The following is a 20,931-nucleotide window of genomic DNA, read 5'->3' on the forward strand; positions in this document are numbered from 1 at the left end:
TGTCCGTTACAAATTTCCAAATTTGGATTGGCTAAATTCCAAGTTGAATTAATTTTCCAACAAAGTTTGCATCAAGGTGGTAAATAAGCATCTACAGCCAGGAAACATTTTTAAAGAAGGGAATTCTCAACAGCTTTTGTTGAACTTGTGAAATGCAAAGACCAGTATCTAAAATCTACTTAAAAAAAGTCTTCTCTTGAGTGACCGGAGCACAGGAATCTGAAATGTGACTGGTTATTATAGGATACACTGAACTCTGTAAAGAACTCCGTTTTCTGACTAAAGCCTAATCTACACGGTACTATTTTCCATCAGATAGAAGGATCTCTTAGATGTATCTAATAAGAAATTGCATCTGTGTGTAGACATCCAAATTGTTTCAGATCAATTTTGCAATAGATTTTGCTTTGATAAGTACCCAAAATCTATTGCAAAATCTAACACAATCCGATTGGACCGGTTGGAAATTATCTAATAGATCCGATCTGACGTAAAATTGTACCGTGTAGATGAGGCTTAAGACCTGACAGAAGGAGAAATGTATCGGTTTTAAAGGTGAACCTGTAAAATTATTCCTACTCAGAACATAAAGCACCAGATGGCATGCAATGCCAGGAAACATCATCAGCCTTCTAAGATGCCCATACATATTTGAATTTGGGGCCTGTTGAGGAACACCATATACATTGAGACTGAGGCAGTCAATACGCTTTCTATGAACGGGGTGGGAGGGGCTCAGGAGGTGGGAGGCTTGTGCATGTGTTGAGCACTGATCCATTTCACAACGACACTCAGCTTGCCAACCTAAAATCTCAATTCATGTATGGCTAACCTGAATAAACACCCTGACATCTGAGAAAGGTCATCTCAAGGACAGCATCAGACCCCATTAATGCCTGCCCCAAATATAAGACAGCAAAGGAACCCCTCTTCATTTGTCATAGCCGCCTGCATGATGTCATCATCAGCCCAAATAGGAAAACTCACACCTGAACCATCACATTTTTATATTTTTTTCCCCGTGTCATTATTCCATTTAGTCAGAGCTATGTTATATGCTAATTTTTAACCATTTCAGTATTCTCACATAAGCACATTAGATTCAATTCTGTCAAAAACAAATATTTCACTATAACAGATAAGAATAAGACACTATTACCAGTCATATCCTTTTACAGTTTTTAAAATATCTGGAACACAGTCCCAGTACTGGTGTTAAATACGTCCTGAGTGTAAGAAAAGTTGCTGGACGCGGGGGATGGGAGGTCACGGTGCCCTGGTAAAGGCATGAGCTACAACACAAGCTCTATCTCCTCACTCTGTGGGTGGTCCATCTGGCACATCCTCTTGTGTCTCAGAAGCCTATCTGTCCTTGAAAAGGCCTAGAAAAAAAAAATCAAATCAAATAAGTAAAAAAAGGAAAAAGATTCCATAAGGTGCATAATATAGAGTTCCAGAAGTCCTTTTGCCTGTTTAAAGGGGAACTGAAGTAGGAGGTATACGGAGGCTGCCATATTTATTTCCTTTTAATCAATACCAGTTGCCTGGCAGCCCTGCTGGTCTATTTCTCTGCAGTAGTATCTGAATAACACCAGAAACAAGCATGCAGCTAGTCTTGTCAGATCTGACAATGTCAGAAACACCTGATCTGCTGCATGCTTGTTCAGAAGCTATGGCTAATAGTATTAGAGGCAGAGGATCAGCAGGAGGGCCTGGCAACTGGCAATGCTTAGATGGAAATAAATATGGCAGCCTCCATATCCCTCTCACTACAGTTGTCCTTTCAAGAAAATATAATCTGATATGCATAGGCTCGGGTGAAAGAAAGAAGCTCTCAGGGCTCGTTTACGCTAGGGGCGTTTTTGGCCTTTTCTCAAGCGCAATCGATTTTTAAAATCACCCACAAAACGCTTGCGCATTGAATCTCTATGAGAAGGTTCATATCAGTGCGGGTTGTGTGCTGTGCGGTCAGCAAAACGGTGCAATTTTTGGAGCGATTTTCGTACAATGGAAGGTATAGGAAGAGTGCTAAACGCTCACAAAATCACTGTATGTGGCAATTGTGTTATCGTTTTTTAGATAAATACATTGTATTTATTATTTTCCGGGTGAAAGAGTTCACTTCCTGACTTGCGCCAGGGAGTGAATCTCAAAACAGCTCTGGCAAAGTGCTTGGAAAATTGCTTTTTCCAAAAACGCAACGCGCAGTGGAGTGCAGGGAGGGGGAAAAAAGTGCACAAAAATGCCAAACGCTTGCGTTTTTAGGTGCGAATGAGGCCTTAGGGCCTGTCTCCACTCGTCAGGTTTTTTTTTGTGTGTCAGTTTGTTTGCATGAGTTGTGTGACAGTTTTGCATTGCTGTCAGTTGTTTTTCTGCATGTGAAAAATGCATTCATGTGTGAAGTAGCCCATTGATTAACATTGGTGGCATTTTTCCTGTGCAGAATATGCACAGAAAAACTGTCGAGTGGAGACAGGCTCTTACAAGCTTAGACTCACTGCCTGGCTCTGCCCCTGTACTGACTTGTGCAGGCATCTGAGCAGTTATACATTACAAGGCCATTATGACAAAACTGTAAAACATTAAAATACAGTACATAATAAACAATCATAAAATGTACATTTGTGTCAGGATAATATACACTGCAAATATCTTATTTTTAATGCAGCTGTCACTTGCAGTAGAGGTATTATTAATCAGTGATGGGCTCACAAGTAATTACGACTGTCTAAGCACTCAAACTCGTGATTTAAATGAGGCTCAATTGCCTCAGGTGTGCGGCGGGGAAATAAGGGGTTATTTACCCATAAGTCCGTGGCATAGCGTGCGCTCCAAATAGCTTGCACGAGTCCTATTGGACGTGTTGCAAGCCTCACTACGCACACTTCCTCCTTCAAGCTGAAAGGAGGAAGTGTGTGGTGGTGAGGCTTGCAACGCGTCCAATAGAACGCGTGCAAGCTATTTGGAGCGCTTGCTATACCACAGACTTATGGGTAAATACCCTAACCCCTTATTTCCCAGCCACACACCTGAGGCACTTAAGCCTCATTTAAATCACGAATTCGAGTGCTTAGACACTCGTACTTACTTGTGAGCCCATGCCTGTTATTACTCTGACAGCTCAGAATCTCTTTCTGATAGTGTTCTGACCATTATAATTATTATTTAGTATTTATATGGCTCTGACATCTTCCCCAAAGTATATATAGTCTTGTTACTAACTGTCCCTTAGGGGCTCACAAACTAGTCCCTACCTTAGTCATTTGTTCATTGTAGTCTAGGGACATTTTACGGGAAGCCAATTATCTCATCTGTATTTTTTTAGGGTGTGGAAAGAAATCCGAGTATCTGGAAGAAACCCACGCAAACACAGGGAGAACATACAAACTCTCTGTAGACTTCTTGGAAGCGACCATTTCTGACTCTTGCGCTAGTTAAAAACATACTGGGACGGTATACGTTCTATGAGAAATTGAAAGCAGTTTTGATACATTGCTTAAAGAAAATCTGTAATGAAAAAACCTCCCCTGGGGGGTACTCACCTCGGGTGGGGGAAGCCTCCGAATCCTACTGAGGCTTCACCCGTCCTCCTCGGTCCCACGATGGCGGCGAAAATCCTCCCGGAGCGGCGTCGATGTAAATATTCGCTCTTCCCACAGAGATAGGCGAAAATAGCCGAACTCCGTCGGGCCGCTCTACTGCGCAGGCGCAAGTCTCCTGCGCAGTAGAGCGGACCCGACGGAGATCGGCTATTTTCGCCTATCTCCGTCAGAAGAGCGAATCCTGCGCTGGAGACCGAGAGGTAAATATTTACATCGACGCCTGATATGCATAGTCTCGGGTGAAAGAAAGAAGCTCTCAGGGCTCGTTTACACTAGAGGCGTTTTTGGCCTTTTCTCAAGCGCAGGCGATTTTTAAAATCACCCACAAAACGCTGGAGCCCTAAAAGGTAAATATTGCACAGGCTGTCGGATTTGTCGCCTGTGCGTTCCAGGGGCTGCAGGGAGACCGCCGTGGGACACAGGAGGACAGGGGAAGCCTAGATAGGGTCCAGAGGCTTCCCCTTACTGAGGTGAGTACCCCCCAGGGAAACTTTTTTTCAGTACAGGTTTTCTTTAAAGAGAACCAGAGATGAAGCAACCTCATGTATTTTACCTTATAAATCAGTGGGAACATGACAGTAAACACCTAATCTGCTCTTTGTTACATTGTTCTCTGTTTAATTTGCCTGTTATCACCTCTAAGATAAGAATCCCGACTAAGCAGTCGGTCTGGCTTTGCTACAGAATAATTATAGCTGAGACTGTGTTCTTTGCTGTCTTCAAGTCCAAGCCTGCCCCCTGCTGGCTTTGCTCAGGAATCATTATAGCTGAGTCATTATAGCAAAGCCAGAATCAATGCTCAGTCCGGGATTCTTATCTCAGCTAGATAACAGACACTTTTAGCAGTGAGGATGGAACAGAGAGCATGGTAAATGTTTTCTCTAATGTTCCCACTGATTTCTATGGTAATATACACAAGGGTGCTTCGTCTCTGGTTCACTTTAAATACAACAAGGTCTGGTCCCCACTAATAGACGACTACTTTTGGGGTGTTAAAGGCCATAGAGAAATCTCTAATTAAAATGACTTGGGCTCAGTTCCCACTTGCAGCGGATGCAAAACAGGGCAGTAAGCGCATACGCCAACCCTTTTGCATCCTCGGCACTCATCCGATTTGATCGCAATCGATGATACTTGCATGTCTTCCGGTTCTGCCACTGCTGATTATTCCAGTCTGTCCCTCAGAAAGCTGGTAAACAGACCGGAGGCCAGCAGGAGCATGGGGCTCTCCATAGAACCAATTCTCCACAGCAACAGGGAGAATTTTCATTAATCCACCATGAACAAATGAGAATTATCCATTTCTGAGGATCCCCCATTGGTCTTTCGCAGCCCAATGAGAATGGATCGCCATGCCTCTGGCACCGATTTGTTTCCTGGGATCGGGCAGAAGAGTCAGCAGCAGTGAAACTAGGAGACACGTATTTGCGAGACAGCGGTGATCAAAACAGACAAGGTGACCAGCCTAGTAAGAATGGACACTGTCAGTTCTTATAAGCTTTCCTCACATTCGTATTACGTTTAGCGCAACACACAAGCGGAAGTGGTTCTTATTTTTAACATTAGGATTGTTTCCTACTCTGAGCGGGTAAATTTTTGCAACAAGAAGAAACCCAGCCTTAAGTCTGGTACACGCATTCAATTATGATTGGCAAATCATTGACCAATTTAACCACAACAATGTCGTATGTTTAGAGGGTTTACCTATACAATCTGCTCATAGAATTCAAAATTTGTGGACCATTATACTACATGGAGGTGGTAAAATTGGTCAGTGATTTGCCAATCATAATTGAAAGTGTGTATCAGACGTAAGACTTTTTCACAAAGCTCATAATGACTTATATGACTACTCTTCTTTAGTGTTTTCTTCTTTCCACTCAATCTCTTCCTTAAGGCTTCTTTCGCACTAAGACGTTGTGTTAGGTGCTACTTTAAGGTCGCATAACGTGCAGCTAACGCAACGCATAGTGGGGTTGAAGCTGGACGTCAGATCGAGCCGCGTTATGCAGCTCTTCATGAGTCATGTGATACCGTGATGCGTACTCTTGGACGCATGCGGCATCACGTGGTCCTGCCAGCCAATCGCCGCACAGAGCGGCGCCCCAGGAAGTAAACACTGCACGTCACACCGTGCAGTGAATATTAATTAGCCATGTGGCTGGCCGCGGAGGAGGAGGAGGGGAGACCTCCTCCTCCAACATCATGGAGCATGTGCGAACAGTCTAACGCGGCTTAGCCGCTTGTAACGCACAGCATGCAGCACTTTGTTTTTGCCTTCTGCGTTACAATGTAACGCAACGTGGGCACTGTGAACAGCCCGTTGATTTTTCATTGCTGTGCGGTGGGCTGCGTTACAGGCTGCACTAACGAGCGCCTGTAATGTCTAACTGTGAAAGCAGCGTAAAGCGGATCTGAGATTAAAAACTAACTGTAACAAGTAACTTGTCTATACATCTTATCTAAAGTTTAGATAGCTTACACAGCAAATCTAGCTGCAAACAGCATCAACAGTTTATGATTATTAATTCCTGTGATACAATGAGAGCAGCCATGTTCTGTTTGTCACATTACACACAGGCAAGCTGAGCTGTACCTCCAGCCCTCAACCTGTGAAAACTTCACTCCCCTCTCCTCCTCCCCTCTGCCTCAGAAATCTCTGGCTAGTAACCTCCTCCTCCTCCTCTTGCCCAGACTGAGCTCCCAGCAAGGGCTTACCCTTGCTACATGAGTCAGAGTGCCAAGGCACTCTGGAGAAGCTGTGGGCAAACCTTGTTTAGTTTATAGGAAATTAGAGTCTTAAAAAAGAAAAAAAAGTATTTGGCTTGAGGAATGCCCTATAAACTATATGAAAGGAACACAATTATGCAATCAGTAAAAGTTTATCTCGGATCTACTTTAATATGGTTATCAGCAATTCTGCACTATAATCAACTAGACGAGCCTAAGTTTCACTGGAAAGTAGATCTAATTGGCATTGCAAGTAAACTTAGTTACTTGCATAGCAAGTGAACATGTTTTGTTAAACAAAAAGTTACTAACCTAAGGAGAAGGAAGTATCTGTAGCCTCCAGAGGCAGCTCTGGTCCCAGCGATGTATGCTCCCAAAGCTTGCCAGACTGTGCCTGAGCAGTAGCACGGCCCCGCTCAAGCAGAAACAATTCAAGCCCGATTGGGTCCATGCTACTTCGCAGGCAGCTGTCAAAAAGCAGCATCAAGTAAAACACGACTAGCGGAAACAAAATAAAAGAATGGAAAGATTTACCTGCTGACATCGCTCACACTGGTATGGCTTCTCTCCACTGTGGATCCGTCTATGTCTTTCCATATGGTACTTCTGGACAAACTTCATGTCACACATGTCACACTCAAATGGGCGTTCTCCTATGATATAACAGTAGCCACACTGAGGAACTCTTTACCTAATACAACAGTGAACCTCATCTACACGACCGTGTCTTACCTGAGCTAATGTACCCATCTCTGTCAACAGGGTAACTCAGTGAGTAGGAAGGTAAACTTGGACCAGACCTAAAATATAAATACTGCTGGTGAGTTTACAAAGTCCCTGTAGTAAGCTAGTCATTTCTGTCATGTCAAGTAGTGCAATTTGTTTTTAGATCATTCTAAAATGAACCAAGACCACAACGCAGCTTATCATAAAAAAAACACAATCCATAACCAAGAGTAAAAATAAAAAAGAAAGAAAAACCCACAAAAAAAAAAAACTTTAAGAGCCCCTTTCCACTGCAAATCCCAATCAAATTTGTAATGCAATTCTGATTTGCAGCTTTTTATCAATGTGATTTTTCATGCGATTGTTATGCAATGGCATAATTGTGATTTTTGGAAGATAAGGGGGCGGTGCTTCATGGCACAGAGAAATCACATGAAGATCACATAGCACCATGCTTACTATGCGATTTCCAAGTGCTCCTATTCTACCGCAATTGCAGGAAAACTGCAGCAGGGATATAGCTGCGCTTAGGTGGAAACTGCATCTCTCACAATTGCTGCAGTGGAAAAGGGGCATTGCGATTACTGGGATATTCACTGTGCCCCTGCGAATACTAGAATGCTACAAATCGCATGCAAACTGATTTTCGTATCGCAACACTGCCAGTGGAAAAGGGCTCTGAGGGTCAGATCACAAAAATGAAAAGCAAGACTCAAAAACTGAATGCTAGGTTATCCGATTTTATCAACACTATAAAACGCACATGGCCATGTTCATGGCACCCTACATGTTGCTCACTGTAATGCTGGATACACACTGCGCGTTCCTGCACTGGATGCGCCCGTCAATTCGCGTCGACTCGATTATTTCCGAGCGCATTTTGATGATTGTTAGGTCGATTTACATGTAAAAGTATGCCAAATCAACCTAACGATCCATCGAAACGCGAATCGGACATGTCGGAAATAATCAAGTCGATGCAAATAGACGGGCGCATCGAGTGCGGAAACGCACCGTGTGTATCCAGCATAACACTGACACATTTCACACCGAGCAGTCCAGCACACAAAAATATATGCAGCAGTAGTAAATCATATTGCTCTAGCGGGAAGGACATATGTTTCTTTCTGTGCAATGTGTATTCTTGTATTTTGGGCACTTTGTGCCATGTGCTATACTAAACACGATATTAATGGACATTGCTCTACCATACCTTTTCCGGCCCGGGGACCACTTTCTGTGCCCAGTATAGCTAGTATGGTGCCCAGTATAGCTAGCATAGTGCCCAGTATAGCTAGTATAGTGCCCAGTATGGCTAGTATAGTGCCCACAGTGCCCAGTATAGCTAGAATAGTGCCCAGTATGGGTAGGTAGTGCCCCAGTATGGGTAGGTAGTGCCCCAGTATAGCTGACCCCCCCCCCCCCCCACGGCTGCTGCTGCTGTCACCTTAGCTGGCGGCCGCTTCCTTATATTCCCTTCTCCTGCGTGCTATTTGGATTCACAGCAGCGCACCCCGCGGCTGCTGTGATGAGGCAGAACAGGAGAGCGGCTTCCTGCAGCGGCCATGTGTATCGCCGTTACCAGGGGAACCGCTCTCCTGCTTCTGCAGCCACGGGGGGGGTGCTCTTTGGGGTTGGGTAGTTGGGGTCAAGAGGACAGACCCGCGGCCCAACTGCAAACGACCCATGGACCAGCAGTGGGCCGTGGACCGGTGGTTGGGGACCCCCGCCCTAACGGACCAGAGCAATTTTTACCTGTCGATGCTCCTCCCTTTTATTCCCTAATAACTTTATTACTACTTATCACAAAATGATCTATACCTTGTTTTTTTTCACCACCAAATAGGCTTTCTGTGGGCCATACAATTTGCTAAGAATTTTTTTTTTTTATTCTAAATGCGTTTTAACGGGTACATTAAGAAAATAATGGAAAAAATGCATTATTTCTCAGTTTTCAGCCATTATAGTTTTAAAATTAAATGTTCTCCTGTGGATAAAAACAATACATTTTATTTGCCCAGTTGTCCCGATTATTAAACCATTTAAATTATGTCCCTATCACAATGTATGGCGACAATATATTATTTGGAAATATAGGTGTTATTCTTCTGTTTGGTTTTTTTTTTGTCCGGTCCATAATTACAAGCCCCATGTAGTAAAGTAAAAGTAATTTTCCCTCATAAGATATAGATCAAAAAAGCTGAGTCCCTAAGGTAACTACAGTGGTGTGAAAAACTATTTGCCCCCTTCCTGATTTCTTATTCTTTTGCATGTTTGTCACACTTAAATGTTTCTGCTCATCAAAAACCATTAACTATTAGTCAAAGATAACATAATTGAACACAAAATGCAGTTTTAAATTATGGTTTTTATTATTTAGTGAGAAAAAAAAATTCCAAATCTACATGGCCCTGTGTGAAAAACTGATTGCCCCCCTTGTTAAAAAATAACGTAAAAGTGGTTTATTACACCTGAGTTCAATTTCTGTAGTCACCCCCAAGCCTGATTACTGCCACACCTGTTTCAATCAAGAAATCACTTAAATAGGAGCTATCTGACACAGAGAAGTAGACCAAAAGCACCTCAAAAGCTAGACATCATGCCAAGATCCAAAGAAATTCAGGGACAAAAGAGAACAAAAGTACTGTAATTTAAATCTATCAGTCTGGTAAAGGTTATAAAGCCATTTCTAAAGCTTTGGGACTCCAGCAAACCACAGTGAGAGCCATTATCCACAAATGGCAAACACATGGAACAGTGATGAACCTTCCCAGGAGTGGCTGGCCGACCAAAATTACCCCAAGAGCGCAGAGAAAACTCATCCGAGAGGCCACAAAAGACCCCAGGACAACATCTAAAGAACTGCAGGCCTCACTTGCCTCAATTAAGGTCAGTGTTCACGACTCCACCATAAGAAAGAGACTGGGCAAAAATGGCCTGCATGGAAGATATCCAAGGCGCAAACCACTTTTAAGCAAAAAGAACATTAAGGCTAGTCTCAATTTTGCTAAAAAAAACATCTCAATGATTGCCAAGATTTTTGGGAAAATACCTTGTGGACAGACGAGACAAAAGTTGAACTTTTTGGAAGGTGCGTGTCCCGTTACATCTGGCGTAGAAGTAACACAGCATTTCAGCAGAAGAACATGATACCAACATTAAAATATGGTGGTGGTAATGTGATGGTCTGGGGTTGTTTTGCTGCTTCAGGACCTGGAAGGCATGCTGTGATAGATGGAACCATGAATTCTACTGTCTGCCAAAAACTCCTGAAGGAGAATGTCCGGCCATCTGTTCGTCAACTCAAGCTGAAGCGATCTTGGGTGCTGCAGCAGGACAATGACCCAAAACACACCAGCAAATTCACCTCTGAATGGCTGAAGAAAAACAAAATGAAGACTTTGGAGAGGCCTAGTCAAAGTCCTGACCTGAATCCTATTGAGATGTTGTGGCATGACCTTAAAAAGGCGGTTCATGCTAGAAAACCCTCAAATAAAGCTGAATTACAACCAATTCTGCAAAGATGAGAGGGCCAAAATTCCTCCAGAGCACTGTAAAAGACTTGTTGCAAGTTACCGCAAATGCTTGATTGCAGTTATTGCTGCTAAGGGTGGCCCAACTAGTTATTAAGTTCAGGGGGCAATTTCTTTTTCACACAGGGCCATGTAGTTTTTGAGGTTTTTTTCTCACTAAATAATAAAAAACATCATTTAAAACTGCATTTTGTGTTCAATTAGGTTATCTTTGACTAATAGTTAACGGTTTTTGATGAGCAGAAACATTTAAGTGTGACAAACATGCAAAAGAATAAGAAATCAGGAAGGGGGCAAATAGTTTTTCACACCACTGTATGTATGTAAATTTTTTTTTTAACTAATTTTTTCCAAGTTTTTTTTTTGGGGTGGGCGGGTGGGGGCTTTGGAAGTGTAGGTTATTAATTTTATTAATATTATGTATGTATGTATGTATGTATGTATGTATGTGCCTGAATGTGTAGTTTTACTTTTTGGCCACAAGATGGCGCTAGTGAAGACTCTCCAGGTTTATAGGAAGTGTTCACTTTTTTTTTTTTTACATTTAACTAAACTGTGATTGTTTCCTGATTGTCCATTCATTCCAGGCATTGCGATTGGGTATAGGACAGCTCGTTCCTCTTCCCCAATCACAGAACATGAAGTCCCGATGGAAACGGTGGCAGGAGCGGCGGGCACACGGACAGAGTGTCGGCGGGAACGAGCGACTTATTAAAACGTCCTGTTGCTGTTAGGCTCAAACAGGATGTTTTCATAAGTTACGTTGTCATTAAAGTGGATCCGACAAACTTTTACTCATTGCATAATTGTGTTCCTTTCCTATTGTTTATAGGGCATTCCTCAAGCCAAATACTTTTTTGTTTTTGTTGTAATACTCTAATTCCCTATAAACTAAACAAGCCACACCCACAGGTTTTCAGAGAGCCAAGGCACTTTCAGACAGTAGCAAGGGCTCATGGGAGCTCAGTCTGGGCAGGAGGGTGGTATTACTAGCCAGAGATTTCAGAGGCAGAGGGGAGGAGGGAGGATTAGGTTTTTTTGCTCAAGATGCAGATAAGCCTGCCTCTGTGTAATGTTTACAAACCGAACATGGCTGCTATCATTGTATCACAGGAAGAAATAATCATATTCTGTTAAAGCTGTTTGCAGATAGATATGCTGTGTAAACTATCTAAACTTTAGATAAGATATATAGACAAGTTACTTGTTCTAGTTAGTTTTTCATCTCGGATCCGATATAACTGGATAAAGGTACACTCCAGTAACAGCTGACAATTAAAGGGACCCTTAACTGAGAGGGATATAGAGGCTTCCTTTTAAACAATACCAGTTGCCTGGCAGTCCTGCTGATCTCTTTGCTGCAGTAGTGACCTGAATCACATACCTGAAACAAGCATGCAGCTAATCCAGTCTGACTTCAGTCAGAGCACCTGATCTGCATGCTTATCAAGGGGCTGTGGCTAAAAGTATTAGAGACAAAGGATCAGCAGGCGAGTGAAACAACTGGTATTAGGGCTGGTTCACACGGGCGTCTGCTGAGCTTTTGCTTAGCATTGCGTTCAAACGCCACCGTTTAAACGCCAGCGTTTGAAAGCTAGCTTTTGAAAGCTTTTGAAAAGTGTTCAAGGCTAGCAATTCTGGTCTCTACTATTGTTTCCTCGCGTTTACTGCCTCTGAAAGCAGCATGTTGCTTTTGAGACTAGACGCAACGCTGGGATCTACTGCCAGGCTTTCATGAAAGCCTGCAAAAGCCAGCTCTAAACGCTCCCATTCACTTGCATGGGAGGGCAGTAGATCCCAAAAAACGCTGCGTCTGAAACGCTGCGTTAAACGCCACAAAAACGCCCGTCTGAACCAGCCCTTATTTTAAAAGGAAAAATCCAAATCCTTCTCAGTTTAGGTTCCCTTTAAGCCATTCAAGGTAAAGAAAATATACCATGGCTACTGCAGATTACCAAGGCTAATGAACTTAGATGCTCTAAAACTTGAAGACTAGGACTATGGGTAGGGTTTAGATTGTGAACTCCTCTTAAAGAGACAGCTCAGCTACAAACATGACTATGCGCTCCATAAAAGTGATGCGGAAGATGTCAGCACTATATAAATACACAATAATAATAATAAACAAAGATAGTGTTCTGCTGCCAGTGGCTGCAAACTACAGGGAGGTACATTAAAAATCGGCCCCAGCTGCCTGCCACAAGTGCGTGAAGCAGATGCTGACTAGCCTGTCCCTGCACCGGTACTCTTTACCTCCCTGCTCGGTTTAGGTGGTCTCCAACTTTTTTGCAGCCTGTGTCGCCAGTATTTGCTGCCATATGAAAACATTACCCATACGGCAGTGGATACAGACGACACAACCCTGCACTAAATGCAATGCTCCCTGCTGTAGTTTGCTATGATCTAGATGAGGACTTAATACTTTAGGTCATTTAATGCAAGGAACTCATATAAAAATTTCAGGTCATATTCGCTCAATCATCTAAAGGGGCATTATAGCGGAAGCATGTTATTCAAAGGTATGGGGGAGTGAAAATTTACAACATATGACAGCTTTTCTCTGCAGGCATGCAGCCTTGCTGAAGTGATAGTCCCCTCCCCACTTGGTTCTCAGAAATTTGTAAATAACCAGACAGCCAATTTAGAAAGCCCCTGAATGGAACTCTCAACCTTCTGTATGAAAGGCAGTTATCACAATGCTATGGCTTCTGCTGTCGTTGGTGGGAAGAAAACTGAATTATTCAGCCCAAACATGTAAATTGTACCTCTGGAGGCTTTAAAATAGGAAACTCTGCTCAAAAACGTAGGTTTTCCCTAGTATCTACAGTGATGTGAAAAACTATTTGCCCCCTTCCTGATTTCTTATTCTTTTGCATGTTTGTCACACTTAAAATGTTTCTGCTCATCAAAAACCGTTAACTATTAGTCAAATATAACATAATTGAACACAAAATGAAGTTTTAAATGATGGTTTTTATTATTTAGTGAGAAAAAAAAAACCTCCAACTCTACACGGCCCTGTGTGAAAAAGTGATTGCCCCCCTTGTTAAAAAAATAACTTAACTGTGGTTTATCACACCCGAGTTCAATTTCTGTAGTCACCCCCAGGCCTGATTACTGCCACACCTGTTTCAATCAAGAAATCACTTAAATAGGAGCTATCTGACACAGAGAAGTAGACCAAAAGCACCTCGAAAGCTAGACATCATGCCAAGATCCAAAGAAATTCAGGAACAAATGAGAACAAAAGTAATTGAGATCTGTCAGTCTGGTAAAGGTTATAAAGCCATTTCTAAAGCTTTGGGACTCCAGCGAACCACAGTGAGAGCCATTATCCACAAATGGCAAAAACATGGAACAGTGATGAACCTTCCCAGGAGTGGCCGGCCGACCAAAATTACCCCAAGAGCGCAGAGAAAACTCATCCGAGAGGCCACAAAAGACCCCAGGACAACATCTAAAGAACTGCAGGCCTCACTTGCCTTAATTAAGGTCAGTGTTCACGACTCCACCATAAGAAAGAGACTGGGCAAAAACAGCCTGCATGGCAGATATCCAAGGTGCAAACCACTTTTAAGCAAAAACAACATTAAGGCTCGTCTCAATTTTGCTAAAAAACAGCTTAATGATTGCCAAGACTTTTGGGAAAATACCTTGTGGACCGAGTAGAGACAAAAGTTGAACTTTTTGGAAGGTGCGTGTCCCTTTACATCTGGCGTAGAAGTAACACAGCATTTCAGCAAAAGAACATCATACCAACAGTAAAATATGGTGGTGGTAGTGTGATGGTCTGGGGTTGCTTTGCTGCTTCAGGACCTGGAAGGCTTGCTGTGATAGAAGGAACCATGAATTCTACTGTCTACCAAAAAATCCTGAAGGAGAATGTCCAGTAATCTGTTCGTCAACTCAAGCTGAAGTGATCTTGGGTGCTGCAGCAGGACAATGACCCAAAACACACCAGCAAATCCACCTCTGAATGGCTGAAGAAAAACAAAATGAAGACTTTAGAGTGGCCTAGTCAAAGTTCTGACCTGAATCCTATTGAGATGTTGTGGCATGACCTTAAAAAGGTGGTTCATGCTAGAAAACCCTCAAATAAAGCTGAATTACAACAATTCTGCAAAGATGAGTGGGCCAAAATTCCTCCAGAGCGCTGTAAAAGACTCGTTGCAAGTTATCGCAAACGCTTGATTGCAGTTATTGCTGCTAAGGGTGGCCCAACCAGTTATTAGGTGCAGGGGGCAATTTCTTTTTCACACAGGGCCATGTAAGTTTGGAGTTTTTTTCTCACTAAATAATAAAAACCATCATTTAAAACTGCATTTTGTGTTCAATTATGTTATCTTTGACTAATAGTTAACGGTTTTTGATGAGCAGAAACATTTAAGTGTGACAAACATGCAAAAGAATAAGAAATCAGAAAGGGGGCAAATAGTTTTTCACATCACTGTACATGTTAGCAGGGTACTCAGAACAACATTTCTTCCACTATAGTGCCTCTTTAACATCACTTCTGTCCTGTGGTGTTCCCAACCCCCCAAAAAGTTCTACTTTATCAGCCTATAGTCTGCGTAAAGCCAAGGTACACACTGAAAATCAACTGATATAGCAAAAGATTTCTGCCTTATAAACTAACGCAATTCTAAAACTAGCTGAAATCTGTAATATGCCAGTTATCATATGAACAAGTGAACCAGTTATTCTCCTCTCCACTCATTCTGGGCTCCTTACTCACAGTCAATCATCACAAAATATATTAAACATAACTGGATAAAAAATATATATACATACAAAACAGAAGTAATCTGTATGCTCTTGCTTAAAGCGGACCCAAACCAAACATTTTTTTAATTCAAAATATTTAGTTGCACCACTCTGACACATACAAAGATAAATAAACACTCCCTCAAGCCTATGAGCAATTCAGTGACTGCTTTTCACTTTTTTTTTTCTTAACTAGGGTTATACAGGTGGCAGCCATTAGCAATTCCTCCTTTGCTGGACACCATCTACTCCACCCAGTTTGCCGGATAATGATGTCCCGGTAATTTGAAAGGAAGGGAGGGGTTTCTCCAATAAATGTAAAATATTTTATGTGTGTCATCATGCAGCTGAAAAAAGGCTGCTATTTATTATTATAATTTAGAAAATAGATTTTATTTCTGAAATCTTGTATTTTTAATTTGGGTCCACTTTAACTATATAGATTCATTACATTAGGGTACTCTGGGGTCCAATCAGAGCCACATTGGTTCTGACTGGCTTCTGGATCCAGAAGAATATTGGGGAGGAAGGAGTGTTTAACCACTTCACCCCAAAGGCGTTTTTACCCTAACGGAAAAGAGCGATTTTCACCTTTCCGTGCTCATCTCTTTCATTTGCCAATAGCTTAATCACTACTAATCACAATTAAATGATCTATATCTTGTTTTTTTCACCAACAATTGGGCTTTTGGGGGTTGATATTTGTTTTCAGTAATTACTCTATTTTCTATGCATTTTAAAGGGAAATACAAGGAAAAAAGGAAAAAATACACTAGTTCTCCAATTTCATCCCCTATAGTTTTAATATAAACACTGCTACTGTACATAAAACCCACACATTACATTTTATCTGCCGATTTGTCCTGGTTATCACAAGATTTTAATAATGTCCCTAGTACAAAGTATGGTGACAATATATTATTTGGAAATAAAAAGGTGTATTTTTTCCCCCCCACTATTTTCACGTGCACAGCGGAAGCAGCACTGTCTGAATTATAAAACCTTCCAGGAGCCATTAAGAGGCTCTAGCAGGGCGTTTTTATAAGTCAGCTTGTCATTAAGTGGTTAAAGGAATAAACATACATATATCCAGGCACATCGCCTCTAGTTAGGACATTAAATAAATTATTAGGGAAAGGGAGGTGCTGAAGGGGGTGTGGCTAGAAAACAGCAAAAATCTATTAACCCTTCGCACACTCAAGTGGTTAAAGGGTGGTGGTAAAGAGTATATGGCTTTACAGAACAACAACAAAAAAGGTCTTTAACATATGAAGCAGTAGAATGTGCCTCAGATACTTCTGTTGGTTACACGGTGCCACCATGCATTTACTAGTCTTGAGTCGTGTGTTTTAAGAACACTTCAGATAAAGAAGACAAAGTTGACACCTTAAATATATAAGAAAAAATTCAAACCATTTTATTTAAATATTCTACACACTCCGGCAATAAGAGTCGTCAATTTATACAGCAGCAGTGTACAGCTACAGTTGGTAAGGAGGGAAAATAATGATCGCATTATTTTAATGAGAAAATGAAAAAAAAAAAGTCTCAAATTTCCAAAATAATATCGGGTCCACAGCTCACTAGGCTGTACATTTTAACAGGCATAATTAACAAGTGCGTTGCTAAACTTTTTACTGCAATATGAAGCTGCAATTACTGGACTGTCTAATGTTATGTAGTAAAGTGTATGGCTAGGTACACAGTGGGCTTTCCCTACAAAAACAGGAACACAAAGGACTGAAAAACTTGTACGGCACATTATGCAGTCTTTGCGTTACATACAGTAGAAAAGCATACAATGACAAGTATGCCTCACTGCCACTGTTAAAGCGGTATTGTCACCATAAAAATCAAATTTCAACAGCAACTGGTCTGAGTGTATTAAGTGATAAAGATGCTAATTCTGCATTCAAAACTTGCAAAACTTTCTCTGCTGTTATTATTTGTAGTTATCACATACTTTAGGAGCACTGGCCCTAGTGTCAAACAGTGCCAAAGAGTTGAATGCTGGGGGTTCTTTTTATCTATAATATATTCCTCCTCTTCCATTTATTTCCCCTCCTAGCTGCTTATCAGAAACACCTTCTGATTACTTGTGTTTACAAGCAAGGCTGAGGTGACTCAGCGATTGGAGGATAAGACAGTGTAGTTCCTAGTATACACCTCAGTGAGAGTGTCTGAAGACTCTGGGAGGAGGGCAGCTAATGAATACACAATGAGCAAGAGAAGGGAGGGGGGAAAACAAGAGTCAGGGAGGATATGATGTCAGCATTAGCGTGGCAAGATGGCTACTGCCTAGAATAGTATTTTCTGCTTTTCCTTTATAAAATTCACAGGAATCATTACGTGGATAGAACAATACATCTGTTATGTAAGTAGAAGTAGTATTTATCTACTTATATATGTGTTTTTTATTTCTAGGTTAGCATGGGTGTCACTTGTTCTTTAATGTTCTTTAATGCATATATGTGCTAACACAATGCATTGGGATACTGTTTGTTGGAACACATTGCACCGGATTCACTCTGAACATCGCATAGACTTACTATTGCAGTGCGACTTTCTGCATTAAGATGCCTCCACAAAAATCTGAATGCCTCACTGTGAACGGGGCCGAAACCCAAGATCACACGGCCAGGTTAAATCACAGTTACTTGTCAATCTGTCATTCAGTTGCTGTGTAATTTAAGTTGATAGCAGCATTCATGACAAGTGCTGAATGGGCTTTGTGTCAACAGTTCACATGCCTTGCTAGCATGTTGTACGCAGAACACACCTGCAGCTTCTAACACGTGGTCACAGGTCCTGATACCTGTCCCAAATACCACAGTTGCTCACAAAAATCCAGTGGATTCATGAAGCAACAGCACTGCCCACCAATCATTTATGTGAACACAGGTTGATCATGATGATAAACCAGCCGTGCGGTTGCTTGCACCCGTTACACCGGTCCCAAGCCCGGATAAATGGGTAGGGTGGAGAAAGACCCGGCGACCTACTCTGTCAAAAAAATTGCCTAGAAAATTTTATGGAAAGGCTCTCAAATGAACATAGGTTAAACTCTGTTAACTTCAGGTTAAGGTTATAGCAAAGTCCCCATTATCTGAAACTCAGGCAACCAGAAGTCTGAACTAACTGGCATGCCTGAGTGGATAACGGGCACTTTGTTTTAAGGGTTTTCGCAGGCATTAAAATTAAAATACTCACCGAGCCTCCAGCGATGCCTTGTAGCCTTCCTGTTTCGTACAGCTGCTAAAGCAACTGGTAAGGACATGTATCCAACATCAGGCAATTCCCACTGGTGTCAGATACTAGGGGCTTTGTTGTATTATGATTAAGGAGCCATCTCTGCTCCGATACGCGTGAGCTTTTATCTGCACGCTGTGATTTTGGATATGGAATAAAGATTTTTCTATTTTTTCACCATACAACATCTGCCTTTGCCATCTTCCTTGCCCTAGGAAGTTGGTTTACATATGTGAATGAGTAGCTTGCCAAACACACATTCTGCCTGTCTGTTTTCAAGAACTGAAAGATGGCAGCCAGCAGCATTCTTTTCTTGTGAGGGGTGTATTATTCTTATCTCTCACCCTTCCTATTAAGCAAGTTAGGTATAGTGTGGTGTTAGTGGTGGAGCAGATATGCTGACATCAAGCCAACAAATGTTGATTCAGATAATAAGCACTGCACATGTACTTTTCTCAGGTATACCCAATCATGCATTTTAGTGTACCGGACGATGGAGGAATGACAAACATGAGATGCACAATTGAGCGTCTTCTGGCATGTGGGGTAAAGCAAGGGAAGATCTGGCATGGCAAATCTTTAAAGGTGGCCATACATCTGTCAACTTGGCGGCCGATCGGCAATCGGATTTGATTATCTAATTGGATGAAAATCAGAGCCGCCAAGAGCAAGCCCAATCTATGAACAATTTCGGGCTGAATTTAGTCAAATGTATTGATTGGACAAACGTGCATTTATGCTTTACCTGTTACACAGTCTGAGTGCCCTCCGTACTTCTGCATTGGCGACCCATGTGACTAATGTTATTTTACACGTAAGGAGCATGTGACGTCACACTCGCACCTCACATGCTATACACCGATAGCCACGTGGGGTGCCAATGTGGTAATACAAAACAGACACTCAGGGACAGCAGACATCTGAAATATAAATGCATGAGCACATAAAAACATTTGAGGGGACAGCGGCGTCATGAGGCCAATTACTGGAAGATTTCATGATGAAATCGATCGGGAATCGGCTTGAGTTACAGTGGAGGAAATAATTATTTGACCCCTCACTGATTTTGTAAGTTTGTCCAATGACAAAGAAATGAAAAGTCTCAGAACAGTATCATTTCAATGGTAGGTTTATTTTAACAGTGGCAGATAGCACATCAAAAAGAAAATCGAAAAAATAAGCTTAAATAAAAGATAGCAACTGATTTGCATTTCATTGAGTGAAATAAGTTTTTGAACCCTAACAATAAAAGACTTAATACCGTATTTTTCGGACTATAAGACACACTTTTTCTCCCCCAACATTGGGGGGGGGGGGGGGAAAGTTGGTGCGTCTTATAGTCCGAATACTAAATTTTGTGACTGCCCCTGTCCTTCCCCTTGTCCCCTCTGGTGCCTGCTGTCCCCTGCCCATCATCCCCTCTTTTGTACACTGCCCCCTCCTCCCTGTTATCACTATCCCCCATCCCCCGTGACCCCTCTGCTGTCCTATGTCCCTTTAACATAGATAGGAAACCGCTGCAGTTTACCGGCAAGTACCGGTATATACACACCAAGGGAAGTGGCCACACAGCTTCACATATACCTCGTCCACGCCGGTGTCCTTTGCCCCGCTACAGAGAACGCTACAGGTAACCGGCAAGTTTTTTCACAATCACGGAAAGAAGACATACAGCTTCAGAACGCAATGTCCAATCAGGCAGGGGGCGCTGCGCGAGACGGCCAATCACAGCCCTCGCAGCTCACTGCTTACTCCCAATCACGAGCCTTGATGACAGAGTCCTTGTCCCGCCCGCTAGACTATCGGGAAGGCTGTGATTGGCCGTCTCGCGCAGCGCCACCTGCCTGATTGGGTATTGCGCTCTGAAGCTGCGTGGCTCCTTTCCGTGTTTGCCGGTCATCTGTAGCGGTTTCTGTCGGGGGGAAAAGGACACCGGAGCGGAGGAGGTATATGTGAAGTTGTGTGGCCACTTCTCTTGGTGTGCATATACCGGTACTTGCCGGTAACATGCAGCATTGTCTGTCGGGGGGCAAAGGACACAAGCGGAGGAGGGATATGTGAAGTCTGTGTGTGGCCACTTTTCTTGGTGTGTATATACTGGTATTTGCTAATCTGCAGAGGTCTTGTTATCTATGTTAAAGAGGCAGAGGACAGCAGAGGGGCATGGGGGACAGCGACACCAGACTGGGGGGGGGGGGGGAGTGTATACCAGAGGGGATGATGGGCAGGGGGCAGCAGACACGGGGGAGGGTGGCAGTATACACCAGAGGGGATGAGGGGCAGGGGGAGAGCAGACACCAGAGGGGGAGACAGTGTAAACCAGAGGG

The 20,931-nt window shown here is 42.5% G+C and overlaps 1 protein-coding gene across 4 annotated transcripts in view; it reads right to left on the reverse strand.

Annotated features, from left to right (window-relative positions):
- Positions 1 to 1,167: 1,167 nt before the first annotated feature.
- Positions 1,168 to 20,931, reverse strand: part of ZNF740 (zinc finger protein 740) — a 73,928-nt gene continuing 54,164 nt past the window's right edge. For all 4 annotated transcript variants that reach the window (XM_068267226.1, XM_068267224.1, XM_068267225.1 and 1 more), the window contains 3 exons: positions 7,065 to 7,132; positions 6,867 to 6,985; positions 1,168 to 1,382 (listed from right to left, as the gene is read on the reverse strand). In XM_068267226.1, the coding sequence (XP_068123327.1) occupies positions 1,293 to 1,382; positions 6,867 to 6,985; positions 7,065 to 7,132 (277 nt within the window). In that variant the 3' untranslated portion in view covers positions 1,168 to 1,292. The remainder of the gene's footprint in view (positions 1,383 to 6,866; positions 6,986 to 7,064; positions 7,133 to 20,931) is intronic.

This window comes from Hyperolius riggenbachi, chromosome 2 (assembly GCF_040937935.1).
Source record: "Hyperolius riggenbachi isolate aHypRig1 chromosome 2, aHypRig1.pri, whole genome shotgun sequence".
In the NCBI taxonomy this organism is placed as follows: Eukaryota; Metazoa; Chordata; class Amphibia; order Anura; family Hyperoliidae; genus Hyperolius; species Hyperolius riggenbachi.